General features: G+C 39.5%; 1 protein-coding gene across 4 annotated transcripts in view; it reads left to right on the top strand.

The window, feature by feature from the left end:
- SCFD1 (sec1 family domain containing 1) overlaps positions 1 to 20083 on the top strand; it is a 44474-nt gene that overhangs the window by 126 nt on the left and 24265 nt on the right. Inside the window, exons 1-12 of one of the 4 annotated variants that reach the window (XM_083507912.1) lie at positions 130 to 388; positions 1815 to 1885; positions 3774 to 3862; positions 4684 to 4774; positions 6847 to 6969; positions 7250 to 7337; positions 8094 to 8183; positions 9843 to 9898; positions 13067 to 13152; positions 13508 to 13607; positions 18224 to 18363; positions 19507 to 19597. In XM_083507912.1, coding sequence (XP_083364038.1) covers position 388; positions 1815 to 1885; positions 3774 to 3862; positions 4684 to 4774; positions 6847 to 6969; positions 7250 to 7337; positions 8094 to 8183; positions 9843 to 9898; positions 13067 to 13152; positions 13508 to 13607; positions 18224 to 18363; positions 19507 to 19597 — 1026 coding nt within the window. In that variant the 5' untranslated portion in view covers positions 130 to 387. Of the gene's footprint in view, positions 1 to 129; positions 389 to 1814; positions 2590 to 2729; positions 3863 to 4683; positions 4775 to 6846; positions 6970 to 7249; positions 7338 to 8093; positions 8184 to 9842; positions 9899 to 13066; positions 13153 to 13507; positions 13608 to 18223; positions 18364 to 19506; positions 19598 to 20083 lie in introns of those variants that run through there. The other 3 variants (XM_083507911.1, XM_083507914.1, XM_083507913.1) reach the window with 3 other exon arrangements.

Genomic DNA, 20083 nt, shown 5'->3' with positions numbered 1-20083 from the left:
GTGAGTTCCCCGCTTTTCTCTCGGGGACAGGCTCGAAGGGGCGCCGGCCCTCTGTTGCCGGGGAGCCCGCGGGGTGCGGCGGGGCCGCCGCCGCTGCCCTGCTCGGCGGGAGGGTTTCGCGGCGTCTTTGTTACCTCACGGAGGATACGCGCGGCCTGCTCCTTTCTGCATCCTCTGCGGGGCCTCTTCCTTTAAAACCCTCACGAAGAGGGCTCTCTTTGGCTGGCCGACCCGCTTCTGGAGGAGCGGAGCCCTGCCCTACTTTGGGCGCCGAGAGGGTTCCCTGTATTGACCCCGCATCCTGCTCTTAGTTTCCTGGCGCGGCTGTGTTTCTTCTTTCGCTGCCTCCAACCCTCCAACAGCAACAACACTTTGGGATTATAGGGCAGTAGGTACTTCATAGACCACTACGGAGTTTTAAGTTGGTACAAAAAGGGGGGGGGGAATCCACCCCACCCCATCATGTCCACAAAGAGACAGCCGTCACAGTTTCATAGACATTACAGTTATTCCAAAGGAGCCCTTAAACTTAAAGTGGAGTCATGCTATTAGTTGTTAAAAGCAGCCTTTGCATCATCCGCCTACCCGCGTTAAGCAATTTGCAAGGCATTGTTAGAAGATACAAGAACAAATGATCCCCAAGAAATGCCCCTTTAGTACCTTACACACATCATCCTCAAAGGAAAATATAAGGTTTATCAGAGTCAGCATTGTTTTCATCTTTTCAAGCTGTGCTCCGAGGAGTTCTGAACATGTCATCTATGCGATCGTGATGGTTTTAGGCTGGGTGTTTTTCTGTGATTTTAATGGCTGGTGTTACTACTCCAAACTGAAGCACAGCCCTTCAAGTCAGAGTTTCTCCACCTGGTGTCCTCCAGTTGTTTTTGGACTAGTTCCCATTAGCCGCAATCAGCACTGGTTGGACTTGTGGTCCAGAACATCTGGGGGTTACCAGGTTGGGGAAGGTTGTTTCAAACAAACAGATTTGCCTATGTTATCCAGTCAGAAGCAGGTCAGTGTAGTATGTCCCAATGGCTTGTAATTGCCAAAGCATTCCATACTGAACATATATTTATTAGTAAGAAATGTTTCAAGAAACCATTCTGGAGCACATACTGCAAAGGTGTATGAAATCTTCACGGATTCACCCATGTCGGGGTTTGGGTTTAGGACTAGACTTCTTCATCAGACTTCAACACACACACACATTTTTTATTACAGTTTCATTCTTCATATGTCGGAGATATTGAGAAGTCACTACCAGTTTGGACTTGACAGAATATATGTAAATTCAGTGCCCTTGTGTGCAACACTTTACACTTTCTGCTGAATCTCCTTTGCCATTTTGTTCCCATTCATGCGTTTGTTCATGGATTATTTAAAAAGTTTTAGTCTCAGGGCAGAGCCTTGGGAATATCTAATATGACTTTCACGTCAATTTTCATCATACTTATGTCTCTGAGTATAAGAAGGCTTTGGTACATAAGAAGTACAATGGAAACACACTGTTATTTTACAATACCAGTTTCTGCTCTTAGGTTCTTGTCTCTTCAGTTGCTACAATATCCACACATCTTGACAAATGTTGTTATTAATTTAAATAAGACAGTAGCCATGGCCTCTTTATTTATTTTATTTTAACAATTTATATACTGCTTGACTACAATAATCTCAAATAAATAAACTCTAACATTGTTTATTTCTAAATAACATATAGTCAGATTGCAATATTTTGAAAAGGTTCTCAATAGATTTTATGTGGTTAGTCATACGTTTTCAAAACTATTCAAAATCCTCTTTTCTCTCATTTTCAGTGGCTCTAAAACGTATGTTGAATTTCAATGTGCCACCTGTTAAAAACAGTACAGGTGAACCAGTATGGAAAGTAAGTCAAACTATATGCCAATTTTACATCCATGGTAATCGTTTCTAGTTTCAAATTAACTTATTTGCCTTGTTCTTGAAAATGACATTTTATAGCTTTACGAAATAGGTTGTTGACTTGGACCAATTGCTGATAATGAAAATGAAAGTGTTTTAATTATATTGTTGTTTAGTCGTGTCCGACTCTTCGTGACCCCATAGAACTGCATAAAGAAGAGCTCTGTGAAAGTAAACATAACTGAGTAGATAGAAGTAATTCCTTTGGTAGTATATTTGACACTGGTGATGGATTTTATTGAGGAAACTGTACTAATGGTTTAAGAAACATTGTTGCATGTTGAACCATTTCAGCCTTTATTGTGCATGTTACTTTTTCCAGTTGGTTTTTAAGTCCAGATGTCATCATAAAACACTTTTTTAATTCTGACAGGAACTAGCTAGGTGAGCATCAGATGTACACTGACTGCCCCATTCCCTCCTTCTCTGGCATGGCTGCAATGAGGAGCTCTGAAGCTATTCCTTTCTTTCATTTGTTTGAGGCTTGCTGTGTTGTGTGACCCTGAGAAACTCCAGTTAATCTTAACTCTGATTAGCTTGAAACAAGCCATATATTATGAAGCTGCCTGGTTTTGACAAACAACATTAAATACAGTGGCACCTCCGGTTACAAACGCTTCAGGTTACAAACTCCACTAACATGGAAGAGTTAGTTACAGATAGGTAGCCGTGTTGGTCTGCCATAGTCAAAATAAAAAAATTTCTTCCAGTAGCACCTTAAAGACCAACTGAGTTAGTTCTAGGTATGAGCTTTCGTGTGCATGCACACTTCTTCAGATACATGGAAGAGTTACCTTGAGTTGAGAACTTTGCCCCAGGATGAGAATGGAAATCGGGTGCCGGCAGCACAGCAGCACCAAGAGGCCCCATTAGTGAAAGCACTCCTCTAGTTAAGAACAGTTTCAGGTTAAGAACGGACCTCCAGAACAAATTAAGTTTATAACTAGAGGTACCACTGTACAGTTGAAGCTTGAGACATAACATTGAGATTGATTGATTTAGAAACTAAACTGTGTTTAATAAAAAAACATGGGGGAAAACCTTAATTCAATTGCACTGGAGGGAGCAGGAAAAGCATTTTAGCCAATGGTTCATCTAGAATTATTCCCTTCACAATAAATCATGGTTAGTTATTATGTCCAAATATTCTCTCGTGGTTTTGTATGACAGGCTGCCCTTATTTTTTTTTAAAAAAATGCAATGTCAAACAAAAATTTTTAATGCTTTCCTGTTGTTTTCATATTTTTTAAATAATAATTTGTTTTAAAGGAAATTACAGTGGTACCTCTGGTTACATACCTAATTCGTTCCGGAGGTCTGTTCTTAACCTGAAACTGTTCTTAACCTGAAGCACCACTTTAGCGAATGTGGCCTCCCGCTGCCACTGCGCCGCCGGAGCACGATTTCTGTTCTCATCCTGAACCAAAGATCTTAACCCGAGGTACTATTTCTGGGTTAGCAGAACCTGAAGCGTATGTAACCTGAAGCGTATTTAACCCGAGGTACCACTGTATTTATTTCAAAGCATATGAGAATGTGACTGACTCCTTCAAATCTGAAATGTTGCTTAAGACCCCTTTATCTGTTAAATAATCACAAACTCATGGACATAAAGCTGCTGCACAACCTCTGCTCAGGCCCCACTGAAGTGAATGGTGATCCATGCACTGACATTGCTTTCTAGTTTGCTTAGTGTGTATGCAACTAATAAAACCTGACCATAGCATTCTTCTTCCTCTCTGATTGGTTGACCTCAAAAGAGTCCTATCCTCTCCCCTAAATATGTCAAGTTCCTTACTGGAATTATGCTAATAGGTATTTTTGTGTTGCAGGTTCTCATTTATGACAGATTTGGCCAAGATATAATATCTCCATTATTGTCAGTGAAAGAATTAAGAGACATGGGCATTACTTTACATCTGTATGTATCTATATGTATACGTTTTGCGGTTGTGTTACTTTATACGTTGTTTGAAAAAAAAATGTGGTTTTTTTATGGTGAGGAGGATAAGGTTGCATGTTAAACCACCAGCTGGGTAACTGGTCAATAATGGGAAGCTGAAGGATGCTAGTTATGCTTACAGTGATGTATTCTCTCTTGTAAAGAGCAGACTGAAGCTCTGGCATGTCTAAGTATGCCAGTCTTTACCTAAAACAGCACATAAATCCATTACATTGATTACAAAATTAAGAGAAGGCTGAAAGCAGTTTTAATTTTGCAAGTTACTGGGCATACAGTAAGAGCATATCTGAAAAACATATTTTCATTATACTTAAGTCTATGCAATCTACCTTTTCAAGTCATAATTCTGAAACACCTGAGACAGCTCCTTTTCCTTTTTTCAGACTAATCATACAAGCTATGAATGGGTACACTGAGATGCCGTGGTTAACCTTGATTGCAATTCATGATGTGTGGTCAACAAACTGCTTAACTATAGTTAAGGGAACAGGAGAGAAAGGAATACACCTTCCTTGGGCAGGCTTTCAGTTAAACTGCAATTAAAGAAAAACTAGCATTACTTCTGCATCAGCAAATTATGTAGAAAGTGCCGTGTGCACAATCCAATAGATGATTACTTGGAAGAAGGCTGATTGCACGGTCAAGCTCTGCCCAAGCAAATGTGCATAGGATTGAAGCTGTTGAAGCCTTTTTTGTTTCTAGGGCTTTTTGTTGTTGTTCCATTTGTTTCAAGAAAGAGTAAAACAGTTCACAAATGAAGCTTGTTCTTTTATTTCCAGTCTTCTGCACTCCGATCGAGATTCTATTCCAGACGTTCCAGCAATATATTTTGTAATGCCAACAGAGGAAAATATTGACAGGCTGTGCCAGGTAGTGTGACGTGCTTAATGTCCATTGTAAGAGTTTAAAAATTCATGTTGTAACACAAGAAACTGGACTTTGTTTTACTGCCAGATAAAAAGTAGTGTTTATGCTTCAGCTACATAGATGTTAGGGCTGTGACTTCATTGTCTGCAGCATGTACTCCACATCAGCAAATCCAGTGATGAGCCAACTGCTTTGAAAATACTCTTACTCCTTACAGTGGTTATGCTATGGATCAAAGAGGTTTTTAAGTGTCGTTAGCCGTTAGGAGAGACAGCTTGCTACTGCTGTAGCCCCTGCAAACATGTTGTCTTGTATGATTATTCCCTACTTTCCTTGCAGTTTTAAAGTCCATCTACTACCTGTGCTAGTGTGTACGAATATATCAGGTGTCAAGTGTTCGAAGCTCCCATTGTTCTAGGCTCATTTTGCGACAGGGAATTTCATTAGCATGAGCAGCTTCTGAGCTCTGGGTGCAGTACTGTGCCCAAGATTTCAAACTGCAGAGTGGAAGGAAAGGAAGACCTTTTTCTGCCTCCCCACTTCCAGCTACTCTCTGAAGACTGTAGAAGAGACCCTCTTAAGAATATTAGGGGGGTGGGCAGGGGAAGGACCAGATCATGTGAAAAATGAGCATAATATTTTAGCTGCAGTTCATTCTTGTTATGAAAAAATCTGCCTAGACATTCCGTTATTGCACCCATAACCTAGGTTTAAGATGCATTTAGCTCCTAGCTTTCATATCTCAGTTTGTAACACTGGCTGGCTTGCTTAACTTTTTCTTAAAATCCAGAAATTGATATAGCAGTGAATATCAGGTATAACTCAAATCTCCTTTTCATATGGGGAAAAAAACCTTCATTCTCTTTTACCCCAACCTCTGAGCATTATGACAATATGATTTTCACCTTTTGTGAATTGCAACATTCTTAATTTGATTAAGCTTTTCAGGTGATTTGAATGTAACATTTCATAATCTGAGATATCTCTTGGAGTGATTTCTGGAACCATGACCATGAAAATGATTCATTATGCCCCATTCCTGTAGATTTAATGTATATTATACAAGCTGAGGCAACAGATGGTATTAGTGGAATTATATATAATCAGGTTGCATAGATTAATTTTTTCTCCCATCAAAGCCCATACAGGGCAGGCCACAACCTTTGTATTGGTGCAATTTAGGATTGCAGTTTTTAGTGAATGAATGTCCAGCATATCAATTTAACACTGCTGACACCTGCAGGACACATGCAGACACTGCAGAGGCTTTTAAACTCAAATCTCAGACTGAGTTCTTCTCTAGACAGATCTAATCCAAGACAGATGCAATAACACAATGTGCAGAAAAATGAACTAATCAATATATTCAAAATTTTCCCAAAAGAGCTCAACAGAAAAGCTTCTTACTGGGGTCAAAATAGGCTATATAAAGAAATGGCATATTCTGTTAATTTTTGGTTTGAAGTGTGGATACTTGGATAATATTAAATGGGAAGCTGCTTTACCCATGCTTATCAAAATAACAGAATAACTGCTTTTCTGAATAAGCTTTATTCTATCCCATGTTAGACATCTTAATAACCAGGAGTGATGTCCACTCAGAGATGCACACATTCTCACCAGTCAAAAGCATTGTATTTGTGGAATATGAACTTGACAAATGATTACCCTAGGCCACTGGCAAGTAAGGAGCAAGAATTTTAACTAAACTTGGGGCGATTACAAATGAAACCACATACCACTGTGTTCTGCCCAGTTTTTTATTTATTTTATTTGCATGAGACATTCGAGCATGCTTCCCACATGTCAGCATACATACGAATGAATCTAGGACTGGGGATGTGCACCTCAAACTAAGCTTTGGGACACTGCAGATTAAACACTGACACTTCAGAAGAACATTTTCTGCAAAACTCCCTAGTATTGAATATATTGTCTGTTATTGGCATGGGTTATGCTGCCTTATAGGAGATTAATTTTTAGAAGCACTACTGTATAGTAAAGGCTTTCATTTTTAAAGTATACTTGTTATCTAAAAAATTCTGGTGTTTTTAACATTCATTTTTTTCTTTCAGGATCTTAGAAACCAACTTTACGAATATTATTATTTAAATTTTATTTCTGCCATTTCAAGAAGTAAACTGGAAGATATTGCAAATGCTGCTCTGGGTGCCAGTGCAGTAGCACAAGTAGCTAAGGTAAAGTACATTATTCCAAACATTCATATTGGAGTACCTGTTACTTTGAAAACTGATTCAACAAGTTTTTTGGAGTGTGGGGTTCTTAAGTTGGGAGTTGGCAAAATTGGGTATTTCAGTTTGTGCAGGTTGGAACTATTTTGCAAAGATAATACTGCTATTGCATATAAGCCCTTGTTGTTCCTTAAATAAAAATAATGTTTTGATATAGTAGTGATTCAATATAAACTAATCATTTACATGTTATTTTTACTAATGATCCCTTTGTTTTGATGTGTAGGTTTTTGACCAATATCTCAACTTCATTACTTTGGAAGATGATATGTTTTTATTATGCAATCAAAACAAGGAGCTTGTTTCGTATCGTGGTAGGTGGATTATTCTAAAAACAGTTATTTTGTTAAACGTCTAGCATTTTAAGAGAACATAATGGTGTAATTCTGTATGTGCACCCAGACATTCTAATGCTGGTGACGGTGTGGAGTTTTGCTACTGACTTCATTTTCCATTATTCGCCTTGAGTACTTGCCTGCATTTATTATTGAGCTGTAATGGATTATTGAAGTTTATGAAAGTAAGCACATAAAGTGCTTTCTGCTGTTTAGACCGAGTAACTTATTTTTGTGTCATAGACCCAGGATATATATCTTTACTATCAGGCAAGAAACATAAATGGAGGGTAGAATCCAACATGCAATCAGACTGCTGCTCATGCGACAAGGTTGCTGCTTCCTCTCATCACCCCTGCAGCCCCGTACGTGCCCCCCCAAATTTGCTTCCTCTCCTTCATCCCTTTGGGACAAATTTTGAGGGTGCACGCAAGGCTGCAGGGGGAAGAGATTACGGTGATAACCTCTCACACAACAGACAGCATTGGATACACCCTGGAATTTTAAAATTGTTTTGGTCTGCTAGAATTTTCAGCTTTTAATCTAGAGTGAATGACACATAGGCATAATTTATACAGTACAGTTACAGATAGGTAGCCGTGTTGGTCTGCCATAGTCAAAATAAAAAAATTAGAACTAACTCAGTTGGTCTTTAAGGTGCTACTGGAAGAATTTTTTTTATTTATACAGTACAGTAATCTGATTTTTTTCTCCTCTCCCTTTTTGGTATTGCAGCCATCAACAGACCAGATATAACAGACACGGAAATGGAGACTGTAATGGATACAATTGTAGACAGCCTTTTCTGTTTTTTTGTTACACTTGGTAAGTATGTTGGTTTCTTAAATATCATACCTCTGTAAGGAATGCTGTGAAATTCCCTCTACATTAAGTCATATGTCATTCGAAGGAGGTGGTTAGGATAAAGCGAGCCACCTCTTCCTCAAAAATGCCTAGTGCCCTGAATTGTTTTTACAGAATTGAGCTCTATTCATGGTTACCTATTCCTAGAGTTTGAAAACCAGCTTCAAATGCTGTTATAAAGCAGAGTTTCAAAAAAGAATTTGAAGATGGTTCATCATGCTTGAAATTAACATTGGCACACAAATAATTTTGCACCATGAATAGTAGTGAAACATGAAGTAGGGTGAATTCAGCTGGAAGAGAGGAGAAGAAAGCATAGGAATTGTACAGATCAATGGTTAAGTGAATTTGCTCATGCAGAAATTTTCACATTTTCAGGGACCTCCCCTTTGCCCTCAGCTTCCTCCCGCATTCAGCAGTATCCTCCCGACCTCTGGAGAGGCTTTTGGGAGCTGCTATGGAGAAATCATATTCTGCCCACCCACTTCCACTTGGATTTTGTGGATCCAACCCTATGGGTGTTGTATAGCAAAGTAATTGAGAAAAGGTTCTTCCTGTTCCACTGCTCCTCTCCCTGCACACCTCCCTGAATCTGCTACAGAGACTTGGGAGAACAGATTTGAGAGGGTTTGCGAGAAGTGGAAGTCCATGCGTTGGTGGAACAGTTCATTGGATACAACCTCATTTCTGCAGTGGCTTGGACTTTGTAAAATAAGGATTTCTTCTGTAAATGTTGTCAAAAAAGAAATAGAGTCCTAGACCGAGGACAGCAACAGTATGATATGATTTCATGTTATTCATGTGGTGTAGTGGTTAAGAGCGGTAGTCTCGTAATCTGGGTAACCGGGTTCGCGTCTCCGCTCCTCCACATGCAGCTGCTGGGTGACCTTGGGCCAGTCACACTTCTTTGAAGTCTCTCAGCCCCACTCACCTCACAGAGTGTTTGTTGTGGGGGAGGAAGGGAAAGGAGATTGTTAGCCGCTTTGAGACTCCTGAAGGGGAGTGAAAGGCGGGATATCAAATCCAAACTCTTCTTCTTCTTCTTCTTCTTTGAACATTTAATAACTTGTAGGAATTAAAGATACTGATAGATATTAGATGCTCTTGATATATGAATTGTTTGAACTCAGAGCTTACAATTTACCCATCTGTATCTGGCTAAAGATTAAAAATTAAGAATTGTTCAGGAAAAGCTTCCCTATTTAAGTTTGCATGTCCTGTTATGACAGTGATAATCTGTCACTCAAGATGTGATGTTTCAGAATGTGGTTTCAAACAATTACTTAAATCTCCTGGAAGATATAAAGTAGCTATGTCCTGTATTAGGTCTGCAAAATGATCCCTTTGGAGAACTAAGAAATACATTTAACAGCTTGAGAGGTGTCTAGCTATCTCCTATTGGCTAGCCTTTTAAAAAATGCTCAAAAATTCCCTCTGAATAAGGGAATTTCTCAGCACTTTAGAAAGTTTTCATAAGCTTTGTTTAAATATTATTAACCCATATTTATTTAATAAAATTAACTTGGTAGCAGGCAATATAAAAGCCATTTATCCTAAAAGAAACGTAGTAGACTCTATAACAGCATTTCCCCCCAAAAATCAATTTTTATTTTTTAATAGGAGCTATTCCAATAATCCGATGTTCAAGGGGAACAGCAGCAGAAATGGTGGCAGTGGTGAGTTGTGAAATATCCCAACTGAATTAATTTTTGAAATATGTATGACAGGCATCCTGAAGGGAGAATCACTGTTTAACTGAAAGCCGAACAGCAGACAGACAATTGTTTTTACTGAGCTATATCACAGAGGAGACAGAACGGTCAATGTAACTTTACATTGTCATGGTAACTCCACTTGTGTATCCCAAGCTAAACAGACACAATCTAAGAATGTTTTTATCCACTGCAATTCTTAGGAAGACACGTGCAGTAAAATTTCTGGGTTTGGACATAGCATTAAGCTATGGTTTAGTGCTACATAAACCAGCCTTAGGCTTGTGCATTCTGTGCACGATTTAAGAAGTATGCAAACTCTGGGCATAATTATTTTCCCTCCCATTGGTTCCAGTGGGAGGGAATAGTTTTAAAAGGCCTTATCAGGAAAATCTGCTCAACCAGCTCCTGCTAATGGTAAGCCAGCAGAGGTTAGGTTGATGTGGTGGTTTCTCCATCATGGAGTATTCCACCACCTTTGAGTACTTCCCATGTCTTGGATTGTATGTTGTTCTTGGCTAGCTGCCTCTTAACTGACCTGGGTATGCAGTGTCCCCTTGCTTCTAGGTGCATGTGTCTTATGTGTCTTTGATTACATCCTGGCATGCGCTCCTGTAGTCTAGGAAGGAAAGCTAGTGGCATATGAAAGTGTTGTCTCTTCAGACAAGGTTGAGGATATGGGAAGAACTCTAAATTATATTGAGTTCTTTGTAAGCTAGAGCTTCTGTATTGGTCCAGCATAACCCTATGCATGTGTACTTAGACACAAGTCCTATTCAGTTCAGCGGGACTTACTTCCAGTTAAGTGTGCATAAGATTGTGGGGTTAGTACTGAGCTTATGCTAGCTTGCAACAATAGTGGAATATTTTTAAAACACTAATACTTGGGAAGGGAGGAGATAGCTGTGATGTAAAGTGGAAAGGCCTGTTTGTCCCCTTTTTAAAAATGGCCCATATGTAATCTGGTGCCTCTCAAGGGCATGAACTGAGAACACAGTGTATTTGTACATGAACTAGGGGTAGTGTACTTAAAAGATCACCTTATTCCTTATACCTGGTCTAATCTTTGCAATATGCCACTCAGGCATGTCTAGTGGTGACTGGCAGTGTCAGACTGTCCTCAACAGGAAATAGTGTGGTGCTTTTTGTATAGAAAAAGCAATCTGGCACAGTCTGTACTGAGTTTTGGTGCCAACTTAAGACTTTGTTGTTTCATGAAGCTTTCTTATGAAAAGATTTGGATCGCCTTAGTGTTTCGATGGGAGCTAATATCAGAACCCTGTGTACACTTCCAAGAGTTCCATGAAATAATAAAGGCAGAATGTAGATGAACTTAAATCGTTTTGGAGGGAGTGTATGAACACTCAGCCTTCAAAGACGGTAACACATGAAAAAGAAAAGATTGCAGAATGGTGTAGCATTGCTATGCAATAAAAGTGACACCAAAGGTGTCTATGCTGTTCACATAGTCATCACAATAATAATGGAAGTGTTAGCTAAGTGGGACATCTAATGTAACCATTATCACAAAATTTTGATGGCTCATAGGAAAATGACATTTCTCTATGAGCATGCAGGAGCCCTTCAGTAAACAATGGGTTCAGTCCCATCCAAAGACAGGCAGGAATAATAAAATGAAAGAGTTTAGCAGCCACCCCTCATATTGGCTCCAGTTCCTTTCCCTGCCTTGCTTGGAATAGGTTAGTTTATCTCAGCCTGGGCATTCAAGATTCCTTCTGGGGGGAAAACAAGAACAAATAAGATTACTGTGCAAAAGAAACAGTACAGGAAATCTGATGTCTGATTTTACTACAGTGACACATGTCTTTGTTACATCCTGTTTGTCTTGCTCCACCTTAGCAAAGCTTTCAACATCTATTGTAGTGGCTTATGAGATCCAACATATCCCTCACCTTTAAACACCACAGCTCAGCTCGTTCCACCAGGACTTCAGCAGTATTTGCTGCTCACTCTGCTAATGGTTCTGTTTTGGAGATTTGTAGCACAGTTACCTGGTTTATGATGAGCAGCTTGAGCACATCCCATTGTTTACTGAAGGGCTCTCACAGAGCACAAACCATTGAATAATGTGAATGCTGCTTCTGGGGACACACACAAGACCTTCTGACCAATCCTTGTGGTTGAGTGGCATCCAGTTTTCTATTTGACCTTGCCTTTTCAGTTGGCTCCTTTTTATATCAGCAATTTCACCAACATTTGAACTTGTCAGACATCCTCTTTGTGTCATGCCTTTTCATAGTTTTTTCTTCTTCTCCTGATTACGATTCTTCTTGAATTTCCTCTTGGTTTTGTCTCCCGGTTTTCACTTCCTTAAGGTCTGCAAGAACTTGGCAACAGGGCAGGAACTGGAGGCAGGATGTGAGGGTTGGCTGCTAAGCTTTTACTTTCATTACCTTACCCCTGTCTATGTCTGGGTAGTGGATCTTTAGCCAGTGTTTACTGAGCCCATTGTCTCCCTCACATTCCCAAAAGGAGCATTCACAGTAAGTTTTAAATGCTCCATTCTCAAGTTTGGATCTTTCAGCTTTCCTTGATTATTGAGATATTTATACCCCAGCTTTTCAATTCCAGAAGGTAATCTCAAGCTGGTTATCTCTCTACCGTTATTTCATCATGGACCATTTTCTCATTATTTTCATCTTCGTCCTCATATAGGCTGTGGGGAAATTGACAGGTTCATTCTGTTATATTTAGCTATATTTATGGATATATGAGGATGCAGGTGGCGCTGTGGGTTAAACCACAGAGCCTAGGACTTGCCGATCAGAAGGTTGGTGGTTCGAATCCCCACGACAGAGTGAGCTCCCGTTGCTCGGTCCCTGCTCCTGCCAACCTAGCAGTTTGAAAGCAAGTCAAAGTACAAGTAGATAAATGGGTACCGCTCCGGCGGGAAGGTAAACGGTGTTTCTGTGCACTGCTCTGGTTCGCCAGAAGTGGCTTAGTCATGCTGGCCACATGACCTGGAAGCTGTACGCCGGCTCCCTCGGCCAATAAAGCAAGATGAGTGCCGCAACCCCAGAGTCGGTCATGACTGGGCCTAATGGTCAGGGGTCCCTTTACCTTTACCTTTACCTTTATGGATATATGAAAGCTCTGATAAATCTTTTTCAGAAACTAGATAAGAAACTCCGGGAGAACCTCAGAGATGCCAGAAACAGCCTTTTCACAGGTGACACACTTGGAGCTGGACAATTCAGGTATCAACATCTACTTGTATTTTTCAGCAGCCCTTTTTAAAGTCCTATATGTATTCATGCTTTGCAGATTTGCAGCATGTCATTGCTTTTCATCTGCTTAGCTGGAAGATATAGCAATATTGGGATTTAAAATCCTAAGGAGAGAAAAACATTCTACATGATTTTAAAATGATGGAATGATTTTAAAATGGGGAAACCAAGCCAGATGGGCAGGGTATAAATAAATTATTATTATTATATAGCAGGTGGCAAAATGCTTCATATTTCGTAACTATTCTGCAGGGTTTGGCAATGAATTTGGCCACAGAAATATTCCAAATATGTTTCAGGTTATTAACTTAATATTTTTATTTAGTTTCCAGAGACCTCTCTTAGTACTTGTTGACAGAAACATTGATTTGGCAACTCCTCTACACCATACTTGGACCTACCAAGCCTTAGTGCACGATGTACTGGTAAGAAACTTGTTTTTTATGACTATATATTCTTTGTTTATTATTATTACCAGCTCAATCATGTAAAACTTTGGTTCAGTGCTTGCCTTAAGACAGGAATGGGGAAATTGGTTCTCTCCAGATAGCATTGGATGACAACTCCCATCATCCCTGACCATCAGTTATGCTAGCTAGAACTGATGGGAGTTTGAGTAACAACATCTGTAGAGCCACAGATTCCCCATCCATGGCTGGTAAAACTGCCTAAAAACCCATTTCTTTCCACATAAAGGAAAACAGAAATCCTTACATGTGCAAAACAGCTGTTAGTTTGAACCATAATTTCCCTCCCATTATAACTGTTTATGAATGTAATTTGAGGCTGTGGTCTGCTGTAGTACAAATTTGGTTACTACCTAACTTTCACATAATGACAGTTGTGCTGTCAAATTCCTCAAATTTTGGCTGGACTTCATAACCATTCATTATTTCTAGTAGTCAGTGAGATTGGTTTTTCACTTGCTGCTCTACAAGTACATTACTTTTGTACTTGCTTTCTGGTGAGGTGGATTTTATATGCGTTGGTTACCATATCTGTAGACCACTGAACTTGTGTGATGTGCATAGTGGATGCAGTAATAACAGTGAGGTGAGATGAGAGCTAATAAACTGGATGAGAGCTAATAAACTGAAGCTCAATCTGGATAAGACTGAGGCACTGTTAATGGGTGGTTCCTTTAAGCCAGACAGGAAGGTGGCCTGTACTCGACGAGGTTACAGTACCTCTGAAGAAGAGGGAATGTGCCTTGTGGATACGTCTCAATCCATTGCTGTTGCTTGAGGCTCAGGTGGCCTAGGTGGTCCAGAGTGCATTCCAACAGCTTTGGCTGGTAGCCTAGCTGTGCCCCTGTTTGGACAGAGATAGCTTAACTTCTGTTGGCTATGCTCTGGTAACCTCTAGGTTAGATTTTTGCAACACATATGTCGGGCTACTTCTGAAGATGGTTCGGAAACTTCAGCTGCTGCAGAATTCAGCGGCCAGGGTGAGACAGTTTGAGCATAAAACACCAATCCTGGCCTGACTTCACTGGCTGCCAATTAATTTTCTGGGCCCAACTCAAAGTGCTGGTTTTGACCTATAAAGCCTTAAACGGCTTGGGACCACAATAACTTAATAATTCCTTTCCCCATATGGACCTACCCGAACCTGCAATCATCATCTTAGGCCTTTCTTAGTGTGCCTCCTCTGCAAGAGGTCTGGAGGGGAGGTAACACAAGAATTGGCCTTTTCAGTGGTGGCTTGCCATTTGTGGAATGCTCTCCTAGAAGGCTCGCCTGGTGCCTTTGTTACATATCTATAGGAACCATTCCTCATTTTCCAGGCCTTTGGCTAATTAAAAAATCTATGGCCTTTTAAACTGTTTTTTTCTATGTTATGTGTTTTTGAGTTTTTATATTGTAAACAGCCCTGTGATCCTTAGAGGAAGGGAGGTATAGAAATTTAAATAAAATATAGCCAATAAATAAAATATAGCCAATACTTGGGATCATTTTTACCTGTTGTAACAAAAGCTTTTAGTTTACTGTTTGAATGTTTCATGAAGTTTGCACATATCATCAGAACAATATTTAGTACTGTTTTATAATTCCTATTCAGTTCATAACACAACTATCAACATTAAACATTAAAATAATATTCATCACCACAAGATGGTGTAGAGGTTCCATATTAAGAAACTCAAAGAATAACAAGACAGTCTTGTGGTTATAAGTTGCTGTTTTTTAACTAGGAAAAGAAAACCTAAAGAATTATGGATAGCTGTTAACCAGAGCTGATATAGCCCTGTTAGACTATTTTAGGCCTCTACATCTACATGTAACTTTATGCATCTGAAGGAGACTAGAGTCCACTTACATAAATTATGCCATAATAAATTTATCAGTCTTTTAAGACTTGACAACTCCCCATGCTACCAATCTGGGCATATTAACTTTCTTTTTGAAAAATCCTTCATTTTTGTTTATGAACCCAAACCAGAGATTCCCAAACTGTGGTCCATGGACCACTAGTAGTCTGCGAGCTTTATTCAGGTGGTCCATGTTATGTTTGTGCATTTGTGATTGAAGACAGCATATGCATCACATTAAACATTCATATTGATTTTTAATTGTATATTTGCTGCTACTTTTAATTTATAATATTTTGATTTGTATGGTATTCAAATTGTAATACAATAAAATATGGGTGGAATTCAACAGCATGTTATTACAACGCTCCATCTGCACAGACACTCGTTATAGTCTTGCCTATGGAGAATACCGATCACATATCTTAATAAAAATAAACTATTTCAAGAAAATGTATATTATGTCTTAAAGCAGGTGGGGGTTCTGAAATATGAAATTGTTTTTAGGATACAGTTACCTTTGAAATTCAAATAATAACCACTTCTTAAAAGCATATTTCCGGGAAACATTTTAAATAGAGTTTATAGATGTTTTTCTAACATTTCTGACATACAAGTTGAATTTCAGAATTAATACTTCATAAAGCTAGTATAATTTATTTAGGGGCATTTTATCACTTTTATAGAATTTTTATTTTTGTAATGGGAAAAAGTTACATAAGTTTTTTCTTCTTTATGTAAATCAATGTTCATTTTTCTCTTGGCTGATGCACTCAAGGGAGATTGTGGCATGCTGAACCAAATGCCATTCCAGCTACATATTTATAGCAATACATCTGTTTAGGTAATAACTGTACCATTGCTGCTTATAAACAGGTTGATCTGTGGAGAATTGCATTACTCTTTTCATTGGGAGTCAGAAAGTTGTGTTCTGTGAAAGTACAGAAAATATTTTTCTTCTCCTGAGTGGGGTAGACATTTCCCCATAATTCACATTAATATCTTTCAGTTCTTTACTAGAGGAGTCAAGCAAAGCAAAGAGTAGGCTCTCCTACCCAACTCTTTTCTCTCTTTTTCTCCCCACCCCTCCCATGGCAGTATCGGTCTGTTAGATCCTCTTTATGTTCTTATGAACTGAGTAGTCCATGGGACATCTTCATCTCCCCCATTTCATCCCTACCACCTGAAGCATTGGAGTCTGTTCTTCCTACACCGATGCAAAAGTTTTACCATATTTTTGGTTGGGAAAATAGATATAAATGGAGCTGAAGTATAATAATGCCAGTCAGTATAAGGAGAAAATGCTTGGAAAATTGCAGTATCCTCCCATTTGCTGTTGAATTAAAGCCATTGAAGAGCCAAATTTGGTGGCTAGGTTGCTCACCGGGGCAAGACTATTTGAGCATATCATGCCAGTCCTGGTTTGGCTGCCACTTAGTTTCCAGACCCAATTCAAAGTGCTGGTTTTGACCTATAACGAGTTAAATGACTCAGGACCACAATACCTGAAGCTATGGCAACATGAGAATGGACCTTCTCTGTAGTGGCATGTTTTCTCCTGCTCTGGAGAGTAAGATTCAAACCAATGGCTTCAAGTTAGGAGCCATTCCAACTAAACAACAGATAAAACTTTCTGACAGTAAGAGCTGTTTGAAAGTGGAACAGTCTCCCTCAGGAGGTTGTGGACTCTCCTTTCTTGGAGGTTTTTAAGCAAAGGTTGGATGGCCATAGATGCTTTAGTTGTGATTTCTGCATTGCATGGAGTTAAATTAGATGATCCTTGGTGTTCCTTCCAGCTCTACAATTCTATGCTATTATTTGAACACAATCATATGCCAGTGTGAAATACTTATTATAGTTGTGTGTAGTGCTTAATATAATGTGTGACTCTTCCATTTTGACTTTTTGCTAGGCAGAGAAAAAGAACAGTAAGGACAGTTACTAACTTTTAGCCAACTTTTTTAAAGTAAGAAACAATTACAGAGAGTTGCACTGGTAGCTGCAGCTTCTAGGCGGGAGATGCCATTTTTAATTCTCCAAACACCAACTGTGTGAGGAAATGTGGGGTGTAAATGCATTGAATAATAATAATAATCCAGAGGTGCCTTTCATTTGTGTTGCCTGAAATGCTTCCAGGAATGAGAGGAGATAGATATGGGCAAAATTAAAGAACTCCCTTTGTCTCTCTTTTCTCTATCCCATCTCCAAGCTGTTCTTCATACAATGCAGACTCCAGTTCAGAGGATGAGAGGGTAATCCACAGCAAGGAAAAAAGAGAACCTTATTTTCTCTCACTTTCAATGTATATTTTCTTCCATCCCCACCCCTCCCATTTCCCAGGTTGTCTTGGATTGCCTGGGCATTCTCAGAACAAAAGAGGAAGGAGGCAAATTAAAAAGCGTCTGAATGTTTTGCAGAAACATAGCCAAATAATGTTTTGTAATATTCAGAAGTTGCAACAGTTGCCCAATGGAAAAAGCCAATAATAATAATAATATCTATTCTTAAGCTTTTGTACAAAGGGTAGACTGCAAGTAAACTAGCACAATTTGAGGCAGCGTTTAAAATGTCATATTTAATAGAAAGAATATGAGATTTCATTTGCTCTGCATATTCAGAATCACATTCAACAGTTGCCCTTTTTATAATCCCATTTTGAATTAGGAATATTCTGCTTTCCATTGTGGGGCAGCAGGCAAAAATGTTTAATCCATATAATTTTCTTTAAAGGATTTTCATTTGAACAGAGTTGTTTTGGAAGAGTCTTCAGGAATGGAAAATTCCCCAGCAGGTGCTAGACCAAAGAAAAAAAATAAAAAGTCATATGATTTAACTGCAGCTGATAAATTTTGGCAGAAGCATAAAGGAAGGTAAGCTGGATATTTTAAATAAACTACTTCTGCTTCAAGGTCTATTACTAACTAGGGGCTTTGCCCCTGCTCACTCCACTTACCAATCTCTCTGCCATTCCCCACCACATCAAACCCCTTCCCACCTCATGCCACTACGGAGGTCACTGTTCACCTTCCTAACCCCATTTCCAAAGCCACGTCTCTCTTCTTCAGGCTTGTTTTGCACTCATTTTCACCTTTCCCCCAACTTCCTTTTGTTCAACTCTCCTTGAATACAAATAACCCCCATAGTAACCTCTTGCATCTTTCTCATCCCACACATTGCAACTACTAAGCAGCATTTTCACCTTCTGCCTGTCTATGAAGCCACCCCCTTCTATTCTACAGACCCTTTCATGCCCCTGCTTCAATCCCATTCCTCTTATTCCCTCCTTTTTAACCCCCTTTGCACCTCCTCCACCCTCCTCTCCCTTGCACACAGACCACTCCCATTTTCATGCCTCCTCCTCTCTCCAGTTTTGCAGCCTTCTTTACACAACATGATGATATATGTTACTCTGTATTTAAGATGAATAAAATCTTAACAGCAAATCTGTCAGTTAGCTTATTCAGTTACAGAAGACTAAGGTCACTTGATGGGTGTTACGCATAGATTGGTGTTTGCTTGTTAATAAAATATCTTCTAAATTACTACATTGAATCTAGAACGTCATGTCGAAGACAACACAGGGTACGAGAAGTGAAATACATAATTGTGGGAAGTTACTATGAAATGTTTGAAGGCTTCACATTGTTTATCTCTCTCACATGAAGCAGCTGAGGAATAAAAGAAGAAGAGGTTTAAAACAGCCAATTTTCAGTGTCCTTCTTGCTGGACTCCTCAAACAATGGCAGAAGTTAGGCAGAGGGACACTGAGAAGAAAATTGAGGTTTGAGTAAAGCAGGGATGGAGAGACAGTGAGGGTTCGTTAAAAAAAAAAAACAGTTTTAACAAGGAGAAAAGAGAAGGGTACTGAGTTACTGTGTGCAGCCCCAGGTGTGTTTGCGATGAAGGGTTGGTGGGCTGAATGAAAGTGAATAAAGGACTATGGAAGCTGGGTTTTTTACAGACTGTGTTAATTTAAAGTGTAGATTTAAACAGTGCCTACATAATCTCTTTAGCCCTTTCCCAGAGGTAGCCGAGTCGGTTCAGCAAGAGCTAGAAACTTACAGAGCTCAGGAAGATGAAGTCAAGAGGCTTAAAAGTATAATGGTAAGATTTGCTTATATCTAACTTAAAATATTATTCTTGGAATTTATACAGTGCTTTAAAATGTTGACATTCAAGAAATGTACTGGGTGTTTCCAGGAAGTAAATGCACAGGAAGGGGGAGTTGGGAGGACTTGAGAGGCAATGCAGCACAGCCCTATTAGGACTGGAGTTTAAACCTCTAACAAGGTTGCACTTTTAAGAGATGCATGGAAAACAACTCCCGCAACCAAGCTTGTGCCAGATGTATTGCTCTGCTTTCATTTGGACCACATCAGCGGGGCTGAGAGGGGGGGTCGTCTCATCTGGGCAGCCCAGGCCCTCCATACACACTGTCCAGGCTTGTACCCCAAAGAAATCCCTTCGCTGCTGGAGGAGACAGGAGGCAGCAGTTACATGTTACTGGTCTCTGCAGCCCCCCAGCAGGTGCTGGTATTCTCCAGTGGTTTGACTTCATCCCTGGAGGCACACTGTATCTTTTGATGCAGA

Source organism: Podarcis liolepis, assembly GCF_965112155.1.
Source record: "Podarcis liolepis genome assembly, chromosome: 1".
NCBI classification, from domain to species: domain Eukaryota; kingdom Metazoa; phylum Chordata; class Lepidosauria; order Squamata; family Lacertidae; genus Podarcis; species Podarcis liolepis.
This window is presented reverse-complemented; position numbering and strand designations above follow the sequence as displayed.